The 23,701-nt window shown below is 40.9% G+C and overlaps 1 protein-coding gene across 1 annotated transcript in view; it reads right to left on the reverse strand.

Annotated features, from left to right (window-relative positions):
• Positions 1-22,833, reverse strand: part of TTC7A (tetratricopeptide repeat domain 7A) — a gene marked incomplete at its 3' end in the record, with an annotated part of 72,170 nt that extends 49,337 nt beyond the window's left edge. The window contains exons 1-7 of the mRNA XM_010078932.1: positions 22,672-22,833; positions 20,835-21,003; positions 13,609-13,739; positions 11,839-11,960; positions 4,580-4,658; positions 1,186-1,346; positions 690-753 (exon numbers count right to left, since the gene is read on the reverse strand). Of these exons, the coding sequence (XP_010077234.1) occupies positions 690-753; positions 1,186-1,346; positions 4,580-4,658; positions 11,839-11,960; positions 13,609-13,739; positions 20,835-21,003; positions 22,672-22,821 (876 nt within the window). The remainder of the gene's footprint in view (positions 1-689; positions 754-1,185; positions 1,347-4,579; positions 4,659-11,838; positions 11,961-13,608; positions 13,740-20,834; positions 21,004-22,671) is intronic.
• Positions 22,834-23,701: the final 868 nt, after the last annotated feature.

The following is a 23,701-nucleotide window of genomic DNA, read 5'->3' on the forward strand; positions in this document are numbered from 1 at the left end:
AAACATTCCTTACACATTTTCTGTATGTTTGCATCTCCTCAGAACACAAAAATGATCAAAGGTTACTGTGCAGTTTTCCATGCAGTTGTTTTTCCTCCACCTTTTTCCTCTTCCTCTTAAAGGGATTTTTTAAAGCAACTGATGTTGTAAATAGAAGAGATCTAATTATTTCACTGTGGTTCATTATGGATGTTTCTGCGTGTGACAAAACTCCCTGTATCATCAGCACCAGAAACTGCCAAAGATCACTCAGGACTGAAACAGTTAAAATATTATCCCTGCAGACTAAGGAATGTAAGCAGGATATTGTATCCTGCAAATGCCAAAGGGTGGGTACCACCATCACACCTGGCTTTAGGCAAGGCTCCCTTCCTCTCATTCTTGATCCATAAATCCACACAGATGTTTTGAATGGAAACATCAGTCTACTGACAACATATTTCAATGTCAGAACCTGCATGCAGCTACAGTGAACGCAGTCACTTGACAACTGCCAAAACCCTTCACTGATGTTCTATTTAATATAAGTAGTGACACTAAAAAGGCAATAAATAGCATTTCCTGTCCAGCAGCTGAATCCTAGCTTCTGTTTATCTGGGAAAGATTCTGTAAACAAAATCAGACAGAAGACTTGACACGGCTTCATACTCCTTCATGCTATTAGTATTACAAACTAATTTTTGGCTTACCATGGATTCACTCATTAAGAGGAGAAGAAGAGCCTCTTCTACGTTGTCTTGAGGACAGTACGCACTGAAAGACAGAACACACTTTTCTGAGGAAGGTCAAGAATTATCCTGTCAGCCTCTCATTTCACAAGAGGAGCAGTAACTTGAAACATCTCATGCATAATTCATTTGCTAGGCAATACCTTCTTTTGCAGGTTCTTACAATTAAAAGCTCTACAATATATCCTAGATGAGCTATACTGAACTATAAATAGATTATTTCCATTTCATAGCAAAGACAGCTATTTGCCTGGATTTTCTTCCTTCCTCTGAAAAAAATATAACAACAAACACTCAAGGTTTAATGCTTTTTTTTTCCAGCAGACCTTTTGATGGGAAGTTAAAAACAAGAACACACAAACTACCACAAGAATCAGTGACAATTTAGCAGCACTGAAGAGCGTTCAAACACTGTCCTTCCTCCTGCTAATAAACAGAAATAAATAAGAAAGCTTACTTCTCTTCTGTGTACAGCTCGGGCCTCCGATAAAGAAGATTGCTAACGTAAGACTGATCTTCCTTGTTCATTAACTCAGGAAGTGGATCAGATAAAGGGCTCCAGTAACAGTCTTCACTGAGGGAATGGAGAAGTACTTGGGCTAGCTGTTTGGCTGCAGTCTACAGGTTAGTGAACAGTACAGAAAAAGACACGTCAGTGAAGCCTTCTCCAACACAGAAGATTCACCTCTCCCACATTCCACCTTGGGAAAGAGATGTACCAACAAAATGACAGCACCACTTTTCAGAAAGCTAGAGTAGCTAAAACAGCTGCTAAGAAGTCTACAGCAGTGGCAGTTTCCTCCCTGCTCCGAAAAGGCCAGCCTTCTGCATTTAAATGGCCTTGTTGCAATGCTCTAGGAAAAAAGTATCAAAAAGGCCTGACAGCAAGGGATGCTTTGGTGAATGAAGACAACTGATTGCCACATGGACCACTGAGACAACCTCACAAATGTTACTACATCGTAGTATGATAGCACTCCACCGCATTCTCAGCTCAGACTTTTGTATGCAAGTCTCAGCCCAGAGGCTACTTTTGTATTAGGTTTAAAAGATCAGTGCTTTATCTGTTAAAATCACTCTTCCTGCAGCTTTTCATAGCTTCATCTCAGTACTGCTTCTCTCCTTTTGTTGCAATAATGGAGGGAGAAAAGGATTAGGAACTTTATATTGAGACATGACACACACTTTTTTGACCATTGAGTGGCCAAGGATCCTTAAATACTTGCTTTCTGGTTCATATACATAGCTGGCAAGCTGGGCCCAAAAGGGGGAAGTTAACTTGACTTTGCAAAACTGTCTTTGGCATTTGTCCTCATTCCTGACCCAACAAATCTCTAATTTTTTGCATTGTAAATAGATGAACATGCAAACAAGTACAGAGATATCCAAATGGGTGGTTATCTTCTGCAAATTCTAAGCAGCACGGCAATCTAAGCCGTACAGTAAATATTGCACAGAACAGCAGGGTGAAACTTCAACTCTTCTGTCCTAATACTTGTAAATATTATTTGGGAACTTCTCTTACTGCTGCATATGTATTTTATATGCAGTTTACACTTTGAGATGTGTTATGAGGCCACCAAAAGTCATTTTCTTTTAAATACCAGGACAGGTATGATTGAGAAAATGAAAGACTATTTACTATAGGACCAAACAAATCATATTGAGGTTAAAGTTCCTGTAATCAGATTCAGAAAAATAACTTATTTTGATGCAAGGCTCATCTACCTCACCACACAAGAATTCACTGAATTAGTCTAAAATGCAACCACAGTAGTGTGAGCTGTTTCTTTAAACACCAGGAGTGGAGGTTTCATAGATGTACCTAGCAAATGGCAAAGTGACCAGAATGCGTGATGGTGCCTCAAAGAAATACTGTCATGTACAACCCCCTGCAAACTCCAAGACCTTCCCTGCACTCCTAGTGACAAGTTAAGAAAGCCTTCTGTTTCCAACTAGGCTTTTCTATGCTTTTTTTAGCAAGTAACCATGAGCAAAATGGCCTAGGGCCCCATGACATTAGCCAGGATCATTTTATCATCTCAGTGTGTAATTATTTAGTCAGTTCTACCCTGAGGGACCAACTCTCCTATATTTTTTCCTACAGTCTTAGAGGGGAGGGAAAAATAACATGCCAGCAACAGAAAGACTTCTACTGGTTCACACAGAAGTAGGAGCCCAGTTTCTGATAAGCCTTTCAAAAGGCAAGACCCAAATACTTTTACTGTCCTTGATTTTAACATACAGTACAGTAGCTGTGTAAATTAGCTTCACTCTTGTTTTGAATAAGACCAAACAAACCAGAACAGGCTGAGACTCTGATTTATGTTATTACTGCCTTTGGCTAAAAAAAGCATCATTATGCTTGAAGAACACTGTGATCCCACAAATCAGAAAAAAAAAAAAAAAAAATCACGTGTTCCACTTTCATGCTTGAAAAACTTGTTTAATTAAGCACAATCCTCCCTTTGCCCTCTTGACAGCTCTTTAAAAATAAGTAAGAAAATGAAAATACAACTTCTAGTAAAATGGAAATCCCAGGAAACACTATCAGATGAACATCTTCAGATTTCCCCTTAGGGATAAGTCTCCCAGGAGTGTTGTACAGCTCTCCCCAGTTGCACAGGGACAGGAACATTTGAGTGCCACATTCTGTCACAGTATAGGAACAGCAGATGGTTAAACTAATTCAGCAAAATGATAAAACAGGCGAGCAAGAAAAATTCCCTGAGCTTTGATCTCAATCTGGAAAAGGATGTTAACAAAGGATGTTTGAGTATAACAATTATTTAAGTCACCTCTTTTTATTCCCTGCACCACCTGTATTCTCAATTAGGCACATAAGGTGATTCCAAGGCAACAAGAAGATTCTTTTCTAGAACAGAAGTTCCAAAATACATGGATGTGACAAACCTAGGGGATCTTGAGTGCTTTTTTTCCTTTCTGCTAACACTTTCATTTTAGGTCTGTATTTACATGTGAGCTAGACTCACAGTTGGTCCATCTATTGAAAGCTGGCACTCTCTATCTCCAAAATGCTATGCGAACCCATGCCCACCTCTCTTGCCCAACTTCTCTGGAATTACACAAAACACAAAGCTGAACCAACCACAAAACAAGTTTAGTGTATCAACATCAATGCTTTTAGTGCTGCAAAGTTTTCATTCATGTTCTCAAGGCTGCTGTTCTCCACGCTATTGACCTTGTCACCTACTGAGTGACTTCAGGACAAGACTTCTTAAAAGATTCCTTAAAAAAAGATTTAACTTCTTAGACCAAGTTAAACAGGCACATAAATAACTTTCTCCATTATTTCTTTACCAGAGGCACTCAGGATAACAGGACGCAGAATGTCAACACTAGCAAAAATTTTAAAAATTAAAAATCCCTCTGTACTGTAATAAAGGGAGTTTTACAGGAAAAACACTGAAGCACTTGAGTCTGAAAAAGGTGGTTTAAGAGCCAGAAGCACTTAATGCTTCTGTATGCAAATGCAAAAAGGTATGCATGCAGACACTGAAAAGCAAGAAAGAATACAAGATATCATCACCTGAGGACAGCACTGTCTAAATACATCCCTATTTCAACCAGAGCTAGAAAACACACTGAAGAAAACCCCAAAAGTAACCCACATCATGCCCAGGTCTGAAGGCTCAGAGGTATCAGTTGAGTAGGTCTTTGAATTAAGTGCATCACTTGATACATCACTTCCAAAAGAAAAAGAAAAGGAAAAAAGGCAGCAACTATTCAAGTGAGGACACATACATCTTTGTCCTACTGCACTGGTTAATAAACAGAGAGACCTCCTGCATAGCAGATTACCCCACCTTCCCAACTCTCATTCCTCTTACCATTTTGAAGGTCTGAGTAGATTTTGTTTCCACAGTCCGTAGTATTTCTCGGAGACTCCTCATTCCTTTCACAATATTTCTATAGGGAAGGCAGAAAAAAAACCCTCACATCACAAAAGCCCAAAAAACAGCACATTGGAAACAAAGTATTTTTATGATGCCAAAGCTTGGCAACAAACTTGACATACAAACAAACTCATGAAACAATCACTTAACACTGAGTGCGCAGTAGCAAGACAAGTCACTCTGAGGCACAGATAGGACAATGGCACTGAGCAAGGCAGCAACTGTAGCATGCCTACTCCAGATGGCATCCTTGGAGAAGATCACATTCACATTTGACGAACAGAGGGGACATTTGGAAGCCTTTCATAGTTCATACTTATAAAGCAGATGCTGCTTCTTAAAAGCATTCACATCTCCTCTTCATACACACAGACTGTACTTGTTTGAATTATATTGAGCTTACTTGATGCTTTTAAATGACGATTCCTTTTAGGTGGTGCTTAAACGCCTTGTGTCTGATGGTCCAGACACATGATGAAATTACAGTGGTTTAAATAGTTTATTATTAGGCAGCTAAGTTGCAGTAACTGTCTGCAAGCACTGCTTAACCTGCAATAAAAGAGGGTTAGGCAAAAAAAAAAAAAAAAAAAATCACATTACTCTGCATATACCATGAGCAATTAAAGCAGACTAGTTGCTAGTTGCCAAATGGTATCTTAATCATGTGTCTCAGCACTAAGAGAGATGCTGAGAGGAAAGACTAAACACTGGACATACTGGTTAACACCCTTGCAGCCTACAAGCTCTTCAGGGCTAAGGACATGGCCGTACCACCATGGCAACTACAAAATGGTTCATCTGACTTTCATTGCAGGGGGGAAGCTACCCAAACAAATACAAGCTATCAGAAAAGGAGTAATGCTGTACTGAAATAAAGACAAACAGATAAGCAGTTGTACTGGTACATTAACTGCCACTTCAGCTTATTACAGAATTTTCTGTGCAGACAAAACCTGGATTTCATAAAAAAAAAAAAAGCCATATACCATAGCCACCTTTTCTGTCAATCTGATTAAATTTTGAAGGTAAGCAGTACAGACTGCACTTGTGCCCACTTTTGTGCACTGTAAGCCTTCGTGCACTCCAGAATCAATGGTAAGCATTTGAAGAAATAAAATGCAATCACGTTTACTATGAATATTGGCTACATAAATTGCCACCCTAAAGCTTATGGTCACCAAGTCACAGAATGCAAAAGTGTGTGGCCTCACTTTCAATCAATATTAATCTCAAAATTTTAAACTTTTAGGTAATCTGTAGATTGCCCAAAACTAGGTAATCTACAGACAAGTAACAAGGTAAGGCAAGAGCAAAAACACTGGAGACTTGCCCCTGTGGAGAAAGTCAGATGCTAGATGCTGTCTTTTCTCCTTACACTTTCTCCTAAGTAAGATGCTGTCTTTTTTCCTTACACTTTCTCCTAAGTAAAAGATGTCCTTTGAATTTATCAAGGGGAAAAAAGCTCAAGGAGGTTTTTGTAAATTGGACTTTAATGCTTCAGCAAGCTCTCTAATTACAGGGCCAAGACACCTGGTGCTTTTCTGTGGGTCTAGGAAAGAACATATCCACAAAGATGCAGTTCTGGACCTTAAACTGAGGAAAGCAATAAAGCAGGTGGTGATATTTATGCACTGAGTACTCACACAAAATCCAACAGAATTGTTCACATGCTATTTATTATCAGTCAAAAATCAATAAATTCCCCCATCTAAACAAAATGCACCTGCCCAACTGCTCTCCTCAGTTACTGAAAACTACTGGCATTTCCTGTGCTTCCTTGGGCTCCTTACGAGGCTGGACAGAGGAGTTATGGTATATAACAGTTCTACAACACTTTCAGAAATGTGTATGTTTAGATTTCTTGTTAGGATAATGGTATTTGTCTTAATAAATGAATACCATTAACTAGCACCTGAAAGAAGATTAGTGACCTCCTGCAAAGCCAATTAATTCCACATTCGGCACACACTTAAGATATGGAAAACCTAGAGAATGTGCTAAAGAGAGACAGTTTTATTCTCAAGGCTATAAACCAAGTTAAGCTTCACGGCAGAAACACCTTGCTCTAGTGGGGAGGAGACAGGAAAAGGAAAGGATATTGAAGCAATTAAATGAATGAAAGAATAAATAGCAAATTGCTGCCCATCTGCAAGTAGTCAGGGTTGAAACCATGAACCACATGACAAATGCCTAGAACACCTTCAACAGAAGGCAGGGGCGCAAAATGGGCAGCACAGGAGGAGCACCCTGCACTCACCACCTCCCAGACAGGTGCTTGTGTGGTCAGGGTCCCTCAGAGAGCAGCTGCTCCATGCCTAGGTCTCAACTCTGAAACACGCAAAGCATCTGACAACAGTATCAGTTCTACAGGACTGATGATTTGTTTAGGCAGCTTTTATATTTTGAACTTTATCAAACATTATTGAGCCATGACAGGAGACAGAGCACACCTGCCAGCAGTCTGCAAACATACCTCACCACAGGAGTTTCTCTTTCTGCTCTACTGTTCCAAGCCAGGAGGCTATCATGAGCACACATTTCATTTTAAGCATACGAATTGCTCTGCTCATAACGATAAGGATTTTACTGTTCCATTAATAGATGTCCTTCATACACTAATACTGCACTTGAAGAGATTTTTTTAAATTAGGACCTGAAGAAGTTAACAAAAAGAAAAGTATGTATTTGAACAGAAATACATGTACATAGATAAGTGGATGAGGATGCAAACATAAAGCCTCAGGCAATCCATGGTGAATCCATTTGGTCTTGTCTAGATTAGAAACTAAGGAATCTTGAGCCTGTGCAGGATGTGGATAGAAGACTGTGGAAATCCCAGGTACTGTTGCCTCAAGCCATGGCATTGTAAGTGAACATCATGGAAATTAAATGAGTTGGAAGAGTCCATGGGCCCCTATTGCACTGCTAAGATGCCATAAAAAAAAATGAGGATGAACAGGAAGGGAAAAGGCACATGGTCATTAAACCGCCTTGGTTTTAGCCATGAAAAGTGGCAAGAGAGGCATTTAAAAAAACATGATGAAATAAGGTTTAGGATTTAATTATAGCTAATCTAATAACGAGGAACACAGAAAATCATGGGTGCAAACTGTGACAAAAAGCACCTTGAGTCCAGTCAGTCCAGCTTAGCATGAAAATCTGTTTTGTTTGTACAAGTACCCTGTTAATACAGGGCAAATAACTACCAGTCCAGGAATCAAAGCAGGCGTATCACATTTATCATATTGTTTGGTTAATGCTACACAAAATTTTAAGATAGAAGAAAAGAAATACACTGTTTTCTATGCAAATTGTTAGGAAAAGTATTGATGTCCTCATCAGAGTGGACTACAGGCACAGAGGTCTGCAAAGATAGTCCCTCAACAACATGGGCACCAGAAGATCATGTTCTTGTCCCCACTTAATAATGGTTAAAAGCTTTCTCCTGACAGACGGAAGAGAACCTCTCAACATGACTACATGGCAGCTTGCAGAGCCACCTCTCCAGGTGAAAGCAGTACCCAAAGCACATGAACAGCAGCAACACCATTGCCTCCACCCAGCTCCTTTTGCATCTCTGCATCTTGCCCACTTTCTAAAAATTCATACTCTCTCCTTAAACAGCTGCTCATGCATAGGCACAAAACACACCTGAAGAAGCAAGCCTCAGATTCCTACAAATGAACACACAAGACAAGCAACTACAAAGCAGCACATTAGGGTTTCCTAAAGGCAGCCTGTCTAACAGAAGTGGGGTGCTCAAAAAAAAAAAAAACCCAAACAATACAAACCAAAAGCTTAGCACTTATCTAGATGCATCCAGTAGGCAGTAAGACTCACTCCCAAATTACCAGCTGCAGTGTCATGGTGTCCTGGATACGGGGTTAGATTATGAGGACTGAAAATGAGATAAATTACAAGAAAGCCCCTATAAATTCCTCAGAAGAGACAAACAGTTTCGTAGACTGCCCTGTCTGCCTTTGTACATTAGATTCTACTATAAAGCAACACATACATGAAGTTACTCTTTCCAAGTGCCCATGCAACAGAAGCCTACAAAATTTCAAAAAGGGCGCTGAACACTCTAGAAAGTGACAGAGAAGGGATGAGAAAGAATTGCATAAACTTTCCCTGCTAGGCACTTTCATCAGTGTTTTCCAAGAAATTTAGGTCCTAACTTGAGGAATCATAAGGAAATCTGATTTCTAATAAGTCCTTAATATTTATTTTTCAGAAATTAATTTTCTTCAAACGTGTCCCGTCTAGAGCTCCCAAAATGAATTACATCCTCTAGTAAGCTCTTTGCCTTGCCAGTGAAACTCCACACTAACTTCAAGTGCCATTAAGAGAACAGTATACAGCCTTTACTTCACACAGATGAAGCCTGTTTGTCCTAAGAAAATACTAAGAGCATCCTGACCGAAGCCCCATGACAGTAAAAAGCAGTAATACCTGCTCACTACTCTGAAAGGAAAGGCAGCAAGATACAAGCCTAATCTTCACACATCCATATCAGGAAAAAACACCCCAGTGCTCATATGAAAGACAACTGGCTGCCTCCTCAGTACAACAGCATCTGCCTGCCTATGTTCTGCATCCACAGCATCAACATTGCTCACTGGAGAATAAAAGAAAGCTTTCTTGGGATGCAGCAGGACAAACAACTGCAGGAAATGTGTTTTCAGCAACTCAATATTTTTAAGTAAACATCTTATTAAAAGCATCTGGGACTTCCACAGCTGCAAGACTTGCTGGTCCTTACAGCTGGCAGCTCAACATCTGAAAGAGAGACCAGACCTTTGTTTTGTACCGGAGCCTTCCTTCCACTACATACTGCAAGAGAAAAGGGCATCCCTGACCACGCTCCAAGAGCAGCATGCCTGCTCCTGCCAGCACGAACAAAAGCACGACACCACCACTTACATCTCTCAGCCCTTCTGCCTGGCAAGACACGAATAAAGCACTCGCTGTTTCTTTTGTACACATGCACCTCTGGGGAAGGACATCCCAGCTGATAAGACCTACCCCCCTGCCAACTTGAGCATTCATCATCCAAGGCTTACTTCCTACCTGAACATACTGGAAGCAGTAAGGAGAACAAAAGCATTTCTTTGAGCCGTTCAATATCAGGTGGAAAAAATTACACACATGAAGCATCCTAAAAAGCTTCTTCCCACTTCCCTCCTTTTTCCGTAATATATGCCAATGCTGCTTATGCCCTCTCGTGGCAGAAACTACACATTATCATCAGCTGCGGGGGGACAGGCAGAGACAAGCTGCAGAGCCCCACCAGACCTTTCATTTCCCTGGCTGGTATTTCTCACTTGCATTGGAAGGTGGTAAGGAACACATGGGGCTCCGCTCCTGTCCCAGCCAAGGGAGCTCCACTGCATCGACCAGGATGCTTTTTCATCAGGAGACAACTACAGAGAACATTTTGCTCTTATTGCAGCAATTCAGCTTATAATCAAAGCACTGCTTAATTCACACACATATTTTTATACCAAATTGTTTTCCTATAGGGTTTTTTTGTGGTGGTTCCCTCCCCCCCCCCACCAAGGCTGTCATTAAAATAACGTGGGAAGGAGCAAGCAGTAATAGCTAAAACAACCCACTGGATATATTGAACTGATGAAGACTGAATTTAAAATGTTGCTGAATAAAATGAACATGAATGAGTTTTATATTCAAAAGGTGCCTAGAGGACATCAGTGCCATATGTTCTAAATGAGATTTTATTTTACTACATAGTTAATGAGCTTACTGGCTTTTTGTTTTCATGAGAATGGCAAAAGGCTATGAAAGTAATGCTGTGCCATATCTGGTCAACCACCAACTCACCCAGGAAAACCACACCTGTCCCCTACTGCTAAGGTGATACTGATATTATACCTTATGTGTACAGAAAGTATGGACTTGTAAGTATAAACTTGTACTCTCACCTGACTAAAGGGGTCATTTCACAACATTGGGACTTTGTGTATTTGTAAGCCTTTGGGTTAAACAAAGCTTACCTGAAGACATCTCTCATGGATATGCTCATGAGTACAGCTTCACTGTACATGCAGGCTTTTAATGAATGAATGCGGAACATAGAGGCTATTCACAGTTGCATGTAAGTCATTCTTGGGGGATAAAATACTAGCAAAAAAACCCTAAATCACCAGCAACCCTTCTTCCAGGGTCAAAAAATGGTATCAACTTTCTACAGAAGAATTTAAACTGACTTTTGCTGGCATTTTTTTTCTCCCAGTTTTTAACCTTCACCCCCAGGAAGAAAAGCCATCCAAAATTAAATAAATTTCAAAGATGGTTTGCTTAAAAAAAGTTTATAAAACTTTGACCAGCAATATTACACAGCAGTGAGACATTCATTTTCTTGATTCCTTGAGAATAAATGGGATAATATGGTGCAAAAACAGGATTAGGGATGGATCGATTCTTTCAAGTACTGTTTACACATGGTGAAGAGACACTCTCCCTACATAGCCTCTCCATCAGCTAAACAGAGTTGGTCATGTTTCGAAGACATGGCCTGTTTTAGGGAACAGTGTGCCCTCACCGATGGCCTTTGGAAGCAGGCATTTACAATGTCTTTTTTATTGCTCTTGAGAAGGTTTCCCTCAGGTAAAATTCACTGTAGGCTTGCAGATACCAACTCCTCTTCCATTCCAAGGTTCACTGGGAGCTTTACTTCAGAGCCATTATAAATACCCTGGAGCAGCACCATTCCTGCATGTGTTCTCTCTAGTAAAACTACACAGATTTGGGGTATTGATCAGGACATTTAAGACCATAAATAAACAAACAGAAATGAAAGAACTCCTCTTAAGACTTCACTGAGCTCTGAACTAGCCTTATGGCTGAACATTTTAAAAGTACACAGCAGTGCAAATTCCACTCTCTCTTTACGGTCAAATTCCCCTCATCTCCACAGGGAACGGAGCTGAGTCAAGACAACAAAATTGTTCTACTCCACCCTACTTGTGGGTCAAGAAAAACGAGGCTTAGGACTCTTAAGAGAGACAGAGAGAAACAAATAGGAGGCAGGGAAGAATACTCAGGGGACTTGAGGTGAGCCAGCAGGAAAAAAAAAAATCACAACAGAACACACACAAAGGAACAAGCCTCCATCTGTTCCGAGACAAAAAATGCAACATTATCTATTTTTATTAACATCTGCATTCACCTACCCCTTCTTTAAATGAGTCACGTAGGCACTCTGTAGAGCTGCTTCCAGGAAGTAGGAAAGTTCAAACTCAGAGTAAGTCACATTGCTGCCCTTGATACTCCTTGAATGGGTGTTGTTTAAAGTCTGCATGCGGAGGAAAGAAATATCTGGAATTATAGACAACTGTTTGAACTAGCCAGTTCCTCATGAGCCAGAGACACCTCCAGCAATAAAATGTTAGCTTCTGCCATCAGATTCTTCCTCAGGCTACTTGAAAACTCACCTTCATTAGCTATTAAAAAAAAAATATCTTTCAAAGTCAACTTTAAAATAAACCATCCAGTGACTTCCATGAAATACTCTGCATGCAATACATGTTTTGAAATACCATCCCCTATTACTTTCCAGCCTTTCATAAAGTAGAAAGCTGCACATTAACACCAAGAGCTTCAGAAGGACTACTCCAACCACATATATCCAGCATCTTGCACAGAAATATGAATGCAATGTTTGAGTACGTATGTAACATAAATAGTTGCTAAAAGTTAGTAAGCCATCAGGAGTCCTGATGGAAGAACCTTAGCCTTTCCTCTGTTCCTTCTAACAAATCCTTCTTGCTTTTGCTTCCTTACTGATAACAACCAGCTTTCATTTGCTGAAAGTTGCCCCGTGTGGACTCTCTAAAGCAGGGGTTTACAACCAGGACTAGAAAAGGCCTATGGACTTTTAGCACATCTATCAGTAACCCTGCATCCTTGTCTCTGTGTCCAAAAGATGACTGAATTACAGTTCAAGCTCCTTCCCTTCTTCGAAGACACAAGCTGTCAGTGAAAATGTTCACAGCACCGAGTACTGACAGGAACTCACCCTCCCACAAGGGAAGGGCAGTACTTAATTTTAAATTAGAAAGCCATTCAGCTTTTCCTATAAAGAAACAGACCAGAAAACTTGCTAGCTGGCTTTCTTAATGAATTTTCACATCTTTTCTTGTTTTAATGCAATTAAAAGCAAAACCTGGAACAGTGAGAAGAGCAGATGTATCTGGTCAGAAGGTCAAAGGCCGCTAAGTTACAGAACAGGTAACATGCATTACCACCAGTGCTGCTGGTGTCAAGCATAATGTACAGTAAAGGAAGGGCACGGAACCACATGGTGTGCCCTGTTAAACTCAGCAAGGCAATGTTACAGAGGCAGACACCACTAAGCATGCACCCAGCAAATCAGTGGCAGATACTACAGCTTGGTGGAGGGCTCACAGTGCTCACCTTACTCAGCATCCTAGCCAACCACTAAGCAGTTACTTGCTACTTACGATTTAGGTTCCTTCAGTTTTACTTGGAGAATGCGAAGCACTGGCAGTTAAACTGCTATGGCTGACCCAAAAAAGGTTCCTTTAAGCTCATTAGGGATCTCAGTCTCCACTACTGTGTATCATTTACACAGCAGATATGTAAAATGTCTTGGGTTCCTCCATGCTGGCACTTGCCATGCAAAGTTTGTAGTCCCTCTTTAGCAAGAGCTAAACTTGAGATACAGCCTGACTATAATTTGAAGTATTCAGTGCTTTACCACAGGTAAAACTGGTTTTCAGACCTCATTCTCAGAGAAAACAGAGACCAGATAAACTGCTGTTTTGCAACTGCTTATACCAAGACACCTCACCCCTTCCAACTTGTTCTCATACTCCTTATTGTCTGTGATCACTTGGCCTTTCCCGATCATTTTTTGCTGTCAAAACCCTGGAAATTCCACCCAGGCCACCAGATAACACCCTGAGCACATTTTCTCTTACCTTTTCAAGCTCCTGCAAGTACACCTGGGCAACGACACACGCTGTCTCAAAACAAGCCATGACCTCCTCCTCCCTTTCACACAGGCGAGCACGTGAGGCAATTGAGTTGGTTGAGCGTTCCAGTGACAGACCTGCAAAATGGCAACACCTTCTTTAACTGGAGCCCACCAACAGCAGTATGGCCAAGTTATTCCTTCATTTACCAGTGACAGGGAAGTTTTGCCATAGGTGGGTTTCCCCCCTTGTTCTTCTTTCAGGAAAAGACCCCCAGGAAAACATAATTCCTACACATGCAAGGCATTTTTGTCATGCTGCTCTAACACGCAGTACCACCGCACACTTCTACAGTCCCTTTCAAACGCTGTATGAAGAAAGGACATACAATCCTTCTGGTAGGGAGGAGCAAGGAGAGAAACTACGGCTTATATTTCCAAAGACAGCTATAGATTTTGGATGCTTCAGTGTTAAGTGCTGTTTCAGAAACACCCTGGCACTGGATTTGAGAATTTCTAAGCATCCACTCTTCAAAGTGAAGCTTCCAATAAGCAGCAGTTTTGAGGGGAAAAAAACACCCTGGAAAATGATACCAAAACAAAGTCAGAAAATCTGAGGCCTCTCTTGGAAAATCTGAGCACACACAAATTGCAGATGGACACACAGTAAGCCCTTGGCAACGCACAAGAGACTCTTAACCACAAGATCACCCTGTTTTCCAAAGAAAGGAAAAAACCATGGGTTTTGTGCTACTAAAACTCCTTCTTGTATCATCATCCAACCTCTTACAAACAAAGAGCATGTTAATTGAAGACCCACAGGTATTGTCCCTACATGAAAATCTTATTATCAGATCCTCGTCTGGCACCACACTATGACATCCTTTATATACCTAAATCTATTTGGAGAGGCTACACATCCACATACCAATTTTACTCTGATCAGTGCAGGTTCCTATGCCACACTGGATCTCTACAACACACCACTGCTTGTAAACTCAGGTTTTCTACAGCAAACACAACGATCCCGATGCCCAGTAGCCCAACACAGGTTGTATGAAGTTCAGCACATGCTTCCTAATAATTTGTTTTTATAACAACACTCCCTAATACTAATTAAAAATGTATAAGATGTAACACAAAATCCTACTATTCCTGACAACAGATCCACAGAGGTGACGAAAAAAGAAAAGTTCAGCTGTCTGGACAGCTTCTCCAAGGAAGCGATTTAGACTAATGCAGCATACAGCAAAGGATTCTGCTCCACGTGAGGAGGCACCACGCATACCACGAGCCACACTTCCTGGGCCCCCACAACCCCGGGAGGCACAGCACCTCGGCACAGCTCATTTCATGAGTCTGACAACGAACCACTGTGAGGCAGCAATGGGGAGCCAGGTTTCCCCACAATGAATGATGAAAAGCCTGAAGTTCCTAGGCAGTCTTAACTTTGTTTACTTCTCATGTTTAAGATTTCTGTTTTGTCCCCTTGGTTACTCTGCTGGGAGTTTCCCTACCTTATGTCTCACATTTGAGCCAGACACAAGCAGTTAGTTCAGTGGGTTGAGAAGACGCCCCACTGGTGCAAGCTCAGGAGGTCGCTCCCCACTCTTTCTGCCCTCTGCCAAGTCAGAGGTGAACAGCACATTCCTTTAAGGACCTACATCTTCAGGGAACACACTTTAGTACCTTTTACCTTTGAAAATCCTGACCAGAGTAGAGCAGGGGGAGGGAGGAGATTTACTTTGAACAGACAGTGTGTGAGGGAGAGGGACAACAACCACTTTGCAGCTTTTAACTAATGGCCATTCTGTGTTCTCTCCTTTCTACTAACATACATCTTGTACAGCATCAAACATATAACAGATTTTGTCTTCTAGTCCATCTGCGAAGTCTCTGGCTTTATATCATGGGTTGTTTTCCTATTATTTCAAAACTTCTATGTCCTTACCCTGTTGCTATGTAATACAGGGGAAACGAGGATGTTAACTCTCTATACAGAAAAAGAAACCATCCAGTGCCAAAGCTAGAACAATCAGCCTACAAATATTCAAACTATTCTATGACTCTTCTTAGATCTGTCTCAGTTTTATCTACCTCTGAATTTCTAGTCACTCCCCTTAATTGAAAATAAATTTTAAGAAATGTTGCTTTTAAGAAGTGTTGCATTTCAGAGCCAACATCCCCTTAAGGGGAAAGTGGGTCTGAGGGCCCAAAGAAATCCAGTACAATACACTGACACTCATATACATGCAGCATTTAATCAAACTGCGAGCACCATCCTAGCACAGTCTGTATGGGGGTGGTTATCGTGGGAGATGTCACACAGAGAGAACAGGCTGATAAAAAGCCATTTACATACATGCTACAGCCCACTGCAAGGAGCTACTATCTCTAAGCTCTGATGTGGGGGAGGAAAGCAAGCAGCCTTTGCCAGCACCAAGTACGGACAACAAACACGCCTGTCCATGCGGTCAGAAAAACAGAGCAAGCCCGATCAGACACAGGGAAATGAACATCTCCAAAAAGGGTTCTTGCCACATAAGTACAGAGCAACATACAGTGTATTAAAACAGATACTATGCTACACTGTACACATTTTTCTACTTGTAATGGGCAAGAAGGAAGAATGACCCACACAACACCAGGTTAGTCATGGTTCTTTCTGCTAATACCGTATGTATTGACTTGATGTCAGAGTATAAAATCTTCTCCAGAATCCAAACAGGGCTATTCATCCCTACCACAGAAATGCAATGAAAAGAAAAATTAGAGCAAGCAGACTGCAAATCCAGTAGACAAAGTAAAGAACATAAGAATAAAACCAAAGCTTCCCTACTCTTGCAGCCACCAATTCTCACAGTACAAAGCCCCAACAATTACAGATTTGATCAAGGTGCATTTGGACAAGACTGTTTACAAGTCCTCCAGTCCAGAGAGCACAAATACCACTAACTCTTCTCCATCCCCCAGCTATCAGCACAGATAAAGCTTTGCAACACAACATACATTTGAAATTCAACTCCATTCCCAAAAAGTGTCAGAAAGCCAGGAAAGTGCATGCTACTTCCATGCTAGATTTAGCAAGAGAAGCGTAGCTCTTACTAAGACAGAATTAGCTTCTGAGTAAAGCAAAGCCATATGCTTTCTTGGTAGCTGGGTAAGGTAAAGGGACTCGGGTAATTTTTACAACCAGTTATGTTAAGATAATACCAACATAAAAGTTACCTATGCTAAGATTTTTCTCATATCAATCAGGTGCCCAAATTTAAATATACACATACATCAATACCATAAGAATGTTTTATACAGTGAAAATACAGATTTCTAACCAAGTATGGCCCAAGCTCAAGACTTAAAAAGAGAGACATGCTTCCAGACTATCCTTTTTAAAAGAACAAACTCTTTCTATGCACTTTAGAGGCAGTAACTTTCTATGTATAGGAACACTGCTTTTCTTTCCTGCATAAGGCTTCCATTCATCTCTAGTTCTCCCAAAGATTCATCTCTCACTCTATAATCTTCGCCCCTTCTTCTCCCCTTCTAAAGCAAATCTGCATTTATGTCAGAAAAAACCCAAACCCATAAAGTTTGTAAGAGGTGTCACTGAAACAATTTCTTCCTAGAGCTGAAATGCACTGGTCTCATTTATGGAAACCTGAATGAGGAGACTTTATGAAGAGTTACTTCTACTTTCATCTCACTCAGTCCTTGCCCAGGGAACACAATGTATCATGTAGCTCCAATACCCTGAGGTAACGTTATTACCAGAACTGGAACATAACATGTGCACATGGACATGCAGTATCAGATTCTCAGCAACATAAATGAGACAAAAATTGATGCTGGAAGGGATCCTAGGAGGTCTGTGGTCCAACTTGCTGCTCAAAGCAGGGCCAGCTCAGGGCGTTACCCAGCCTGGTCTTGAAAGCTTCCACGCGTAGATGGAGTATGCACAAGGAGGCTAAGGCTTATTTGCCTCCATTTCATAAACTAGCTCAAATAGCAGCACTCCACCTTCTGAGTAGGAAGAATATACCAATCCACCCACAGGTTCTTTTAATTTTCCTTTTTACACAAAATTCCAGCCTCCTGTATTTGGATGAGTTTACACAACTGGGGAACCGTGGGTTCATATGTGGAAGAATTCAGGGTCAGCAGGAGCACACTACTTTCACCAACAGCCTTAGCCTGCAGCAGCTAAAACCCCACAGCCCAGGAGCACCAGAGCTACCCGGCAATCTAAGGAAGGAATCAAAGAAAAACAACAGCACACAGAGCATGAAGCCTACCTTTTGTGTTGTGTCCTGGCGCTACACTGGTGTTGAACACAGCTATGGCAGCCTGAGGCAAAAGACAGCTTAAGCTGGAACTTACAGCCCTGACAACAGCATCAGCCCCCGTCTGAAAAGCAAGGATACAGCACCTGTGCTACGCAGACAGGTCATCCTGGCCAGAAGCCAGCACACTGCTCACAATGCAGGGATTTAGGAACAGGACAAGGAGAAGTAGTCATCTGAGAAACTGGAAGAGTCTTGCCTTCTCTGCCATTTCTCCTGTGACTTGTCAACTGCTCAAGTGCCCCCATTTATAAAGAACTTAAATGTTAATTGCTTGATACTCACCTTGGGTGAAAGTTCAGTGAGCAAGGCAAGCAAGAAACTTTTTCCCTGTTCAACTTCTGCAATCCAGTCACAAGGCTGCCAATGCATATTGCTTCTTACCATAGTATGAACCTACACGCTACAGACCTTCAGAAGAAGACCCCAGAGATTTAGCTCAATATCTAGCCTTCAGTGCTGTGGAGCTCAGAAGGTGCTCTAAAAAAAGCAAACTCTGTTTTGCTGTTTCACATTTCATTTCTACCACCGACTTCATCCATAGCTCCCCCCAGTGTATCCTGTATATTTCTCATTACATTTTTGTTTGTTTCCAACAGTAAAAGGATAAGTGTGAGTGCCTTTGATTTGACCTTTCTTCCCTGACCTTTCCAGCATAATCCTGAGTGCTTGAGAGCCTACACTGCCATTCTGTATATAGTCACAACCAGCAGTACTATCTACGCAAAACCAAGATGGTTTCAGGTACATACTAAGAAGTGATACGAAGTTCTGGTGTTTCACTAATGCTGGATGAACACGGATATTCTATTAAACCAACTGCTTTCTGTCATTACCAAAAATCTGAATAAGAAAATAAGTGAGGAACCCCAGTTCTGCTCTGACAGAGACAGCACTAGAGCTTTTCTGGATTGTTGCCTAAAATGATCCCTGCAAAAGTTTTACTGCCAGCAACGTTCAAGAGTGTTTTTAAAGAAGATTTCAGCTTGCGTAAGCTAACAGTAGTTCAACCAAAGGCAATAATACAGTATGGATCAACAGAATTTCTCCAGTGATACCAAATGAAAAGGGGGAATAAGCAAAAGTTTTAGTGTAAAGTATAAATTAATATTAAATAAACTCCGTGCTGTTACTAGCCCTGCGGAGGTAGCCCGTAAAGACATGTTTTAAAATTAAAATTTATATCCACACTGCTATTGCCATAGTTAGCTATCCAAATTTCTAATATTTAAGGGTTTTTTTCTCTAAGACTGAGGGAACAGTGATCCTGGCACTCAGTGCCCTCTCTAGACTCAGCTGGACAAGCTCCACTCTGCTGGACTTTTTCAGAAACTTTGGTAGAAAACTGACTTACTATACCCTCCATATTTTGGCTTATCTGAAAATAACCATCATGAAGGATAAAAACTGTGGAACAAGAATAGCACAGAGGTTGCTCTGCAATGGCAGGGGCTCCTTATGGTCTACACACAAACATAGGGGCAACACAATTCCATGACAAATAACATCAGGGGAAAAAAAATAAATTATAGCTTAGTCCTCTGAGGCAAACACCTCCACCCCCCAGTATCTTCATGTGCAAGTGAGGTAGTCAATACCACAGAAGAGGCCTCACAGAATGGTGTTATTCCATCAGTGTCCATGCATACCTTATCATTACATTCATACCTCATCAAGGGCCTATGCAGTGTTCAGTGAGTTAAGTGCATCTCCTTCAGACCCCGGAGTTCACCAATAGTTGTTCTCGAATACACTGCTATGAATGCACTGGCAGTCACTCACTCCCCTGTGCCATGCAAGTCTTAGTGCAAGTTACAAGTAAATTAGTTCTGCTGCACAAAAGCTCATTAATGAAGTAGATTCAACCAGTGCCACAGAAAACAAAGCAAGCAAAGCAGCACACAGGTTTTCAAAAAAGCAGAATGACTGTGTAAGATCATTAAACACTCCAATTATTATCAGTAATACTAGCAGCCCAGTCAAACAGTATTTTGGGTTGATTTGGTTTCACTCTTTTACATACCAGTTGAAGGTATCTGATCATCAGAGTTCTCATTCACCTAATTAGCTGGTGGACATGCTGAAAAGAGTAGAAAGCAGTAGATAGGTAGCAGTACTTGAGCAACATTTATAAAGGAACCGAAAGCAAATGAAGGAGATTACTGATCTTTTTTCCCCCCCAAGTCAAAAACTGACTAGGATCTTCCTTTCCCACACTCAAGAAGGAAATGCAATTTCACTACCCATAGAAGCAGTTTTTATTAGGATCTCTCAGTACCATGCCTGTAGAATTACAAGGGGGAGGAGACTCCTGTTTGTACATAAGGTCCGATACTGTGTGACATGCATTGGAATAATGTACTACCTGCTTTGAAAGCATATATTCCATTAGTCCAGATTTTAAAACTTGGAAACATTGTCCTTAATTAACACAAATCATTAAAATTTACAAGTAGGTTAACTCTTTCTAAGAGAAAGCAGAGGCCCCAATTCAGCTGAGCACTTGATTTAGATTTTCCCAAAATGGACACACACACAAATCACTAAAATTTACAAGTAGGTTAACTCTAAGAGAAAGCAGAGGCCCCAATTCAGCTGAGCACTTGATTTAGATTTTCCCAAAATGGACACACAAGCTCAAGTGTGTTGCTGACTTACAGCCAACAGTTACCACAAGATTTCCAATTTCAAGCTTTTATGTACAAGCCAGACAAGTTTAAAAACCACGGACTAAGACTACATAGTACCTTTAAGTTTAAACTGCACAGACCATATTCAGTAGGATTTTCTAAAGCATACAACATTGCCCTAACTCTGCTCCAATCAAATCACTTGGAGAAATACCTTCAACTTAAACGCAGCATACTTCAAATATGCATACTTGGTCCTTTACCTTTAATAACGAAGGCTTCAGTTACCAAACGCAGCACGTACAGAGGTTCATCTTTTGTTGAGAGGTCATCAATTCCTGCTCTTGCATACATGCTAATGGCATCTCTATAGGATCCCTCCACATAATGAAGCTTTCCTAGGATCAGCATAGCTTCTGTCATATACTTTGGCTGAAACGGGGCAGGGGGGAGAGGAAGAGAGTGTTAAAATACCAGACAGCAAGAATAAGGTACTTCAGAACAAATTACGCAGATTCATAATGCTTTCTTCTCAACATTGGTAGCTCCGCAGGCCAGAGTAGGAAGGATTTAAGTGCCTAGAGATCTTAGGGCTATGCTCATGAGAGCAGCAGGCAACAAAGGTCAAGCAACTACTTTGGAGCTCAGTTTGGAAATACACAGCTTACAAGCCACCTCTTTGGTTTCAGCTGACCTACTCTATTGATTCACCAGCCACAGACAGCACATAAAAGCCTGCAGTTGTCAGAACTACCTACATACACACCAAGAAAATTCCTTGCTTTTAAACCAGGCAGAAAGCATCACTTTTCAGTCTAGTGCTCCCCTCTCCTCTGTACATTTAATTAATGAGTGAGAAATCTCCCAAATTTTCTTAAGTTATCAAAGAATTTTCAGGCAACAGTAGAAAAACAGAAGGCGTGCCTGCTATTTCTAAGATGTGTTTGGTTTCTTAAGGATTTAAAACATGCATACAAATCTGTGTAGCAAAAAAAATTCAGTAAAATACATCTGTTCAGACCCTTTTTACGCTTGGGAAAGCATTAAAAGGTTCTTAGCCTTCACAGTCATTTTTTTTTTCTTAACACAGTCAACACAGGGTCACTGCTGCATGAGCAGCCAAGTCACCACTGACTGACAAAGAAATAGTAACAGCAATTCATGCAGCCAAACTTAACACCAAGACCTGGAAGAATTCGGTGGTTCTGGCTGTTACTGGGGCTAAACTGCAAAGAAAGGTTGGACAGACTCCCCTTCCTTCCCAATTCCTTTTCACGTTTTAAATACACTGATGTTCAAGAAGTTAAGGACAAGGAACTCCCCCAGAAACGCCACTGAACACTCACTGCCTGGAAGTTAACATGTTGAAAGTATAACATACACTTCCACAATAATTAGCCTGTAAGTTTCAGGACATAAAGTAACAGAAGTATAGAACAGACAGTTGTAATTCATCATCTCTTTAAAGCCAGTTAACTGTGAATCCTAGGACACCAACACAGCAGCAGCCATCAAGGCAGGGTCTTAAAACACTCCTAAAGCTCTGCAGCTCAGTTAGCAGGCAGCTACCAACCGCACACCCAGACTACAAAATAAAATAAAAGCATAACTTCACGTAACTTCTCTGGCAGATACTGAAAGCAACGGAAGGCTGTAATCCTGGACTCACACCACAACCTTAAGTGCCTGACAGCAGCCTGCGGCACATTTTACCTCTGATCTGGACCTGACCAGGTGTACACAATTCCCTCAAGACCAGGAGCAGCAGCAGGTCACTCAGCTGTGCTAGCCTGACAGCACCATCATGGGGCCGTGCCCCAGCACCCCAGAATTCCTAAATATTTATCCTGCTTCTTTCTAACAAAACAAATAACAGGATATACACTTGTAGCACATAATTCTTTGGCATATGAAAAAGCAAGTCTCCCAACACAAGACACTGCAAAGGGATATTGAATTACTAGCCCATTAGTAATACCTACAATACAGCACTGCACATACTGGGACATGAACAGGCAACACCAACACTTTGCATCAAACCAATAATCATATGAAAGCAGCACCCCATTGTCAGGAACTACAATGACAGAGCCCACTTACTCGTAGTTTTCCTCTGCTTAAGATACTGCTCAGATACTGTTTAGCTTCACTCAGTTTTGGCTCATTCTTCTCTGTCAGTGGGATGGAGTCCTTCAGTTTGGCAAAGTTTTCCTTCAAACATTCTTCCAGCAGAGCCTCTGCAAGCAGCATACTCCCATAGTCCTCTGAAAGCACATACCAACCAAAAGGAAATCTCACTTACTGCGTTACTGTTGATAAACAGCACTACAAAAATAAAACACACCTGAGAAACACAAACAGTAACTCACATAACGGGGTGGGGAAGAACTAGCAGACAGAAAAAAGTTCCATTAATTTCTATTTATTGGAAACAGTGCATTTCCTACAAAAAAAATGAAACGACATTTCCTTTTAACTTGAAGATCTTCCTTAATGAATCTTAATTTTGACAGCATACTTCATTCTTGTGTTGTCATTAATATAATAGTTCAGAATTTTCATCACAAAACTCACTTTCAAAAGCATAAAACTAAACTTTGCAAACATTTAAGTGCATATTACAAATGTACAAGCATGAAATGCATGCTTCAGACTACAAATAAGCTATGAATTTCACCACAGAACAGTAACCACACCAGAAAGTTTTAAAGATTTTCCTGAAAGTTCACAGAAAAAAATAAAAATTAAAATTTCACAAAGATTCTACACACCCATTACTAAAGACACACAAGGGTAGATCCAGTGACATAACTAACACACCACATAAAATTCTTTCTATGTTAAAATCCATTCCTGTTCACAGTTTGACAGAAGAGAAACTCAAACATAGGTAGTACCACTGGATATGGCAAGAAGCATCATACAATGTTGCAATCATGGGCTGAAAAAAAATTTTCATCTGCCACCGTACTTGGCGTTCTTGCACGATGGGTCCAGTTCTGCAGTTCATTTATTTATAAAATTCGTACCTCAATCAGCTGACTAGGGGTCAAGCAGGATAAGAAAACCTTTGTAAATCACAGGCCAAGCCATACATTTCATACATACTTCAAATTTCAAAGTCTGACAT

This window comes from Pterocles gutturalis, unplaced genomic scaffold, assembly GCF_000699245.1.
Source record: "Pterocles gutturalis isolate BGI_N339 unplaced genomic scaffold, ASM69924v1 scaffold23168, whole genome shotgun sequence".
NCBI lineage: Eukaryota > Metazoa > Chordata > Aves > Pterocliformes > Pteroclidae > Pterocles > Pterocles gutturalis.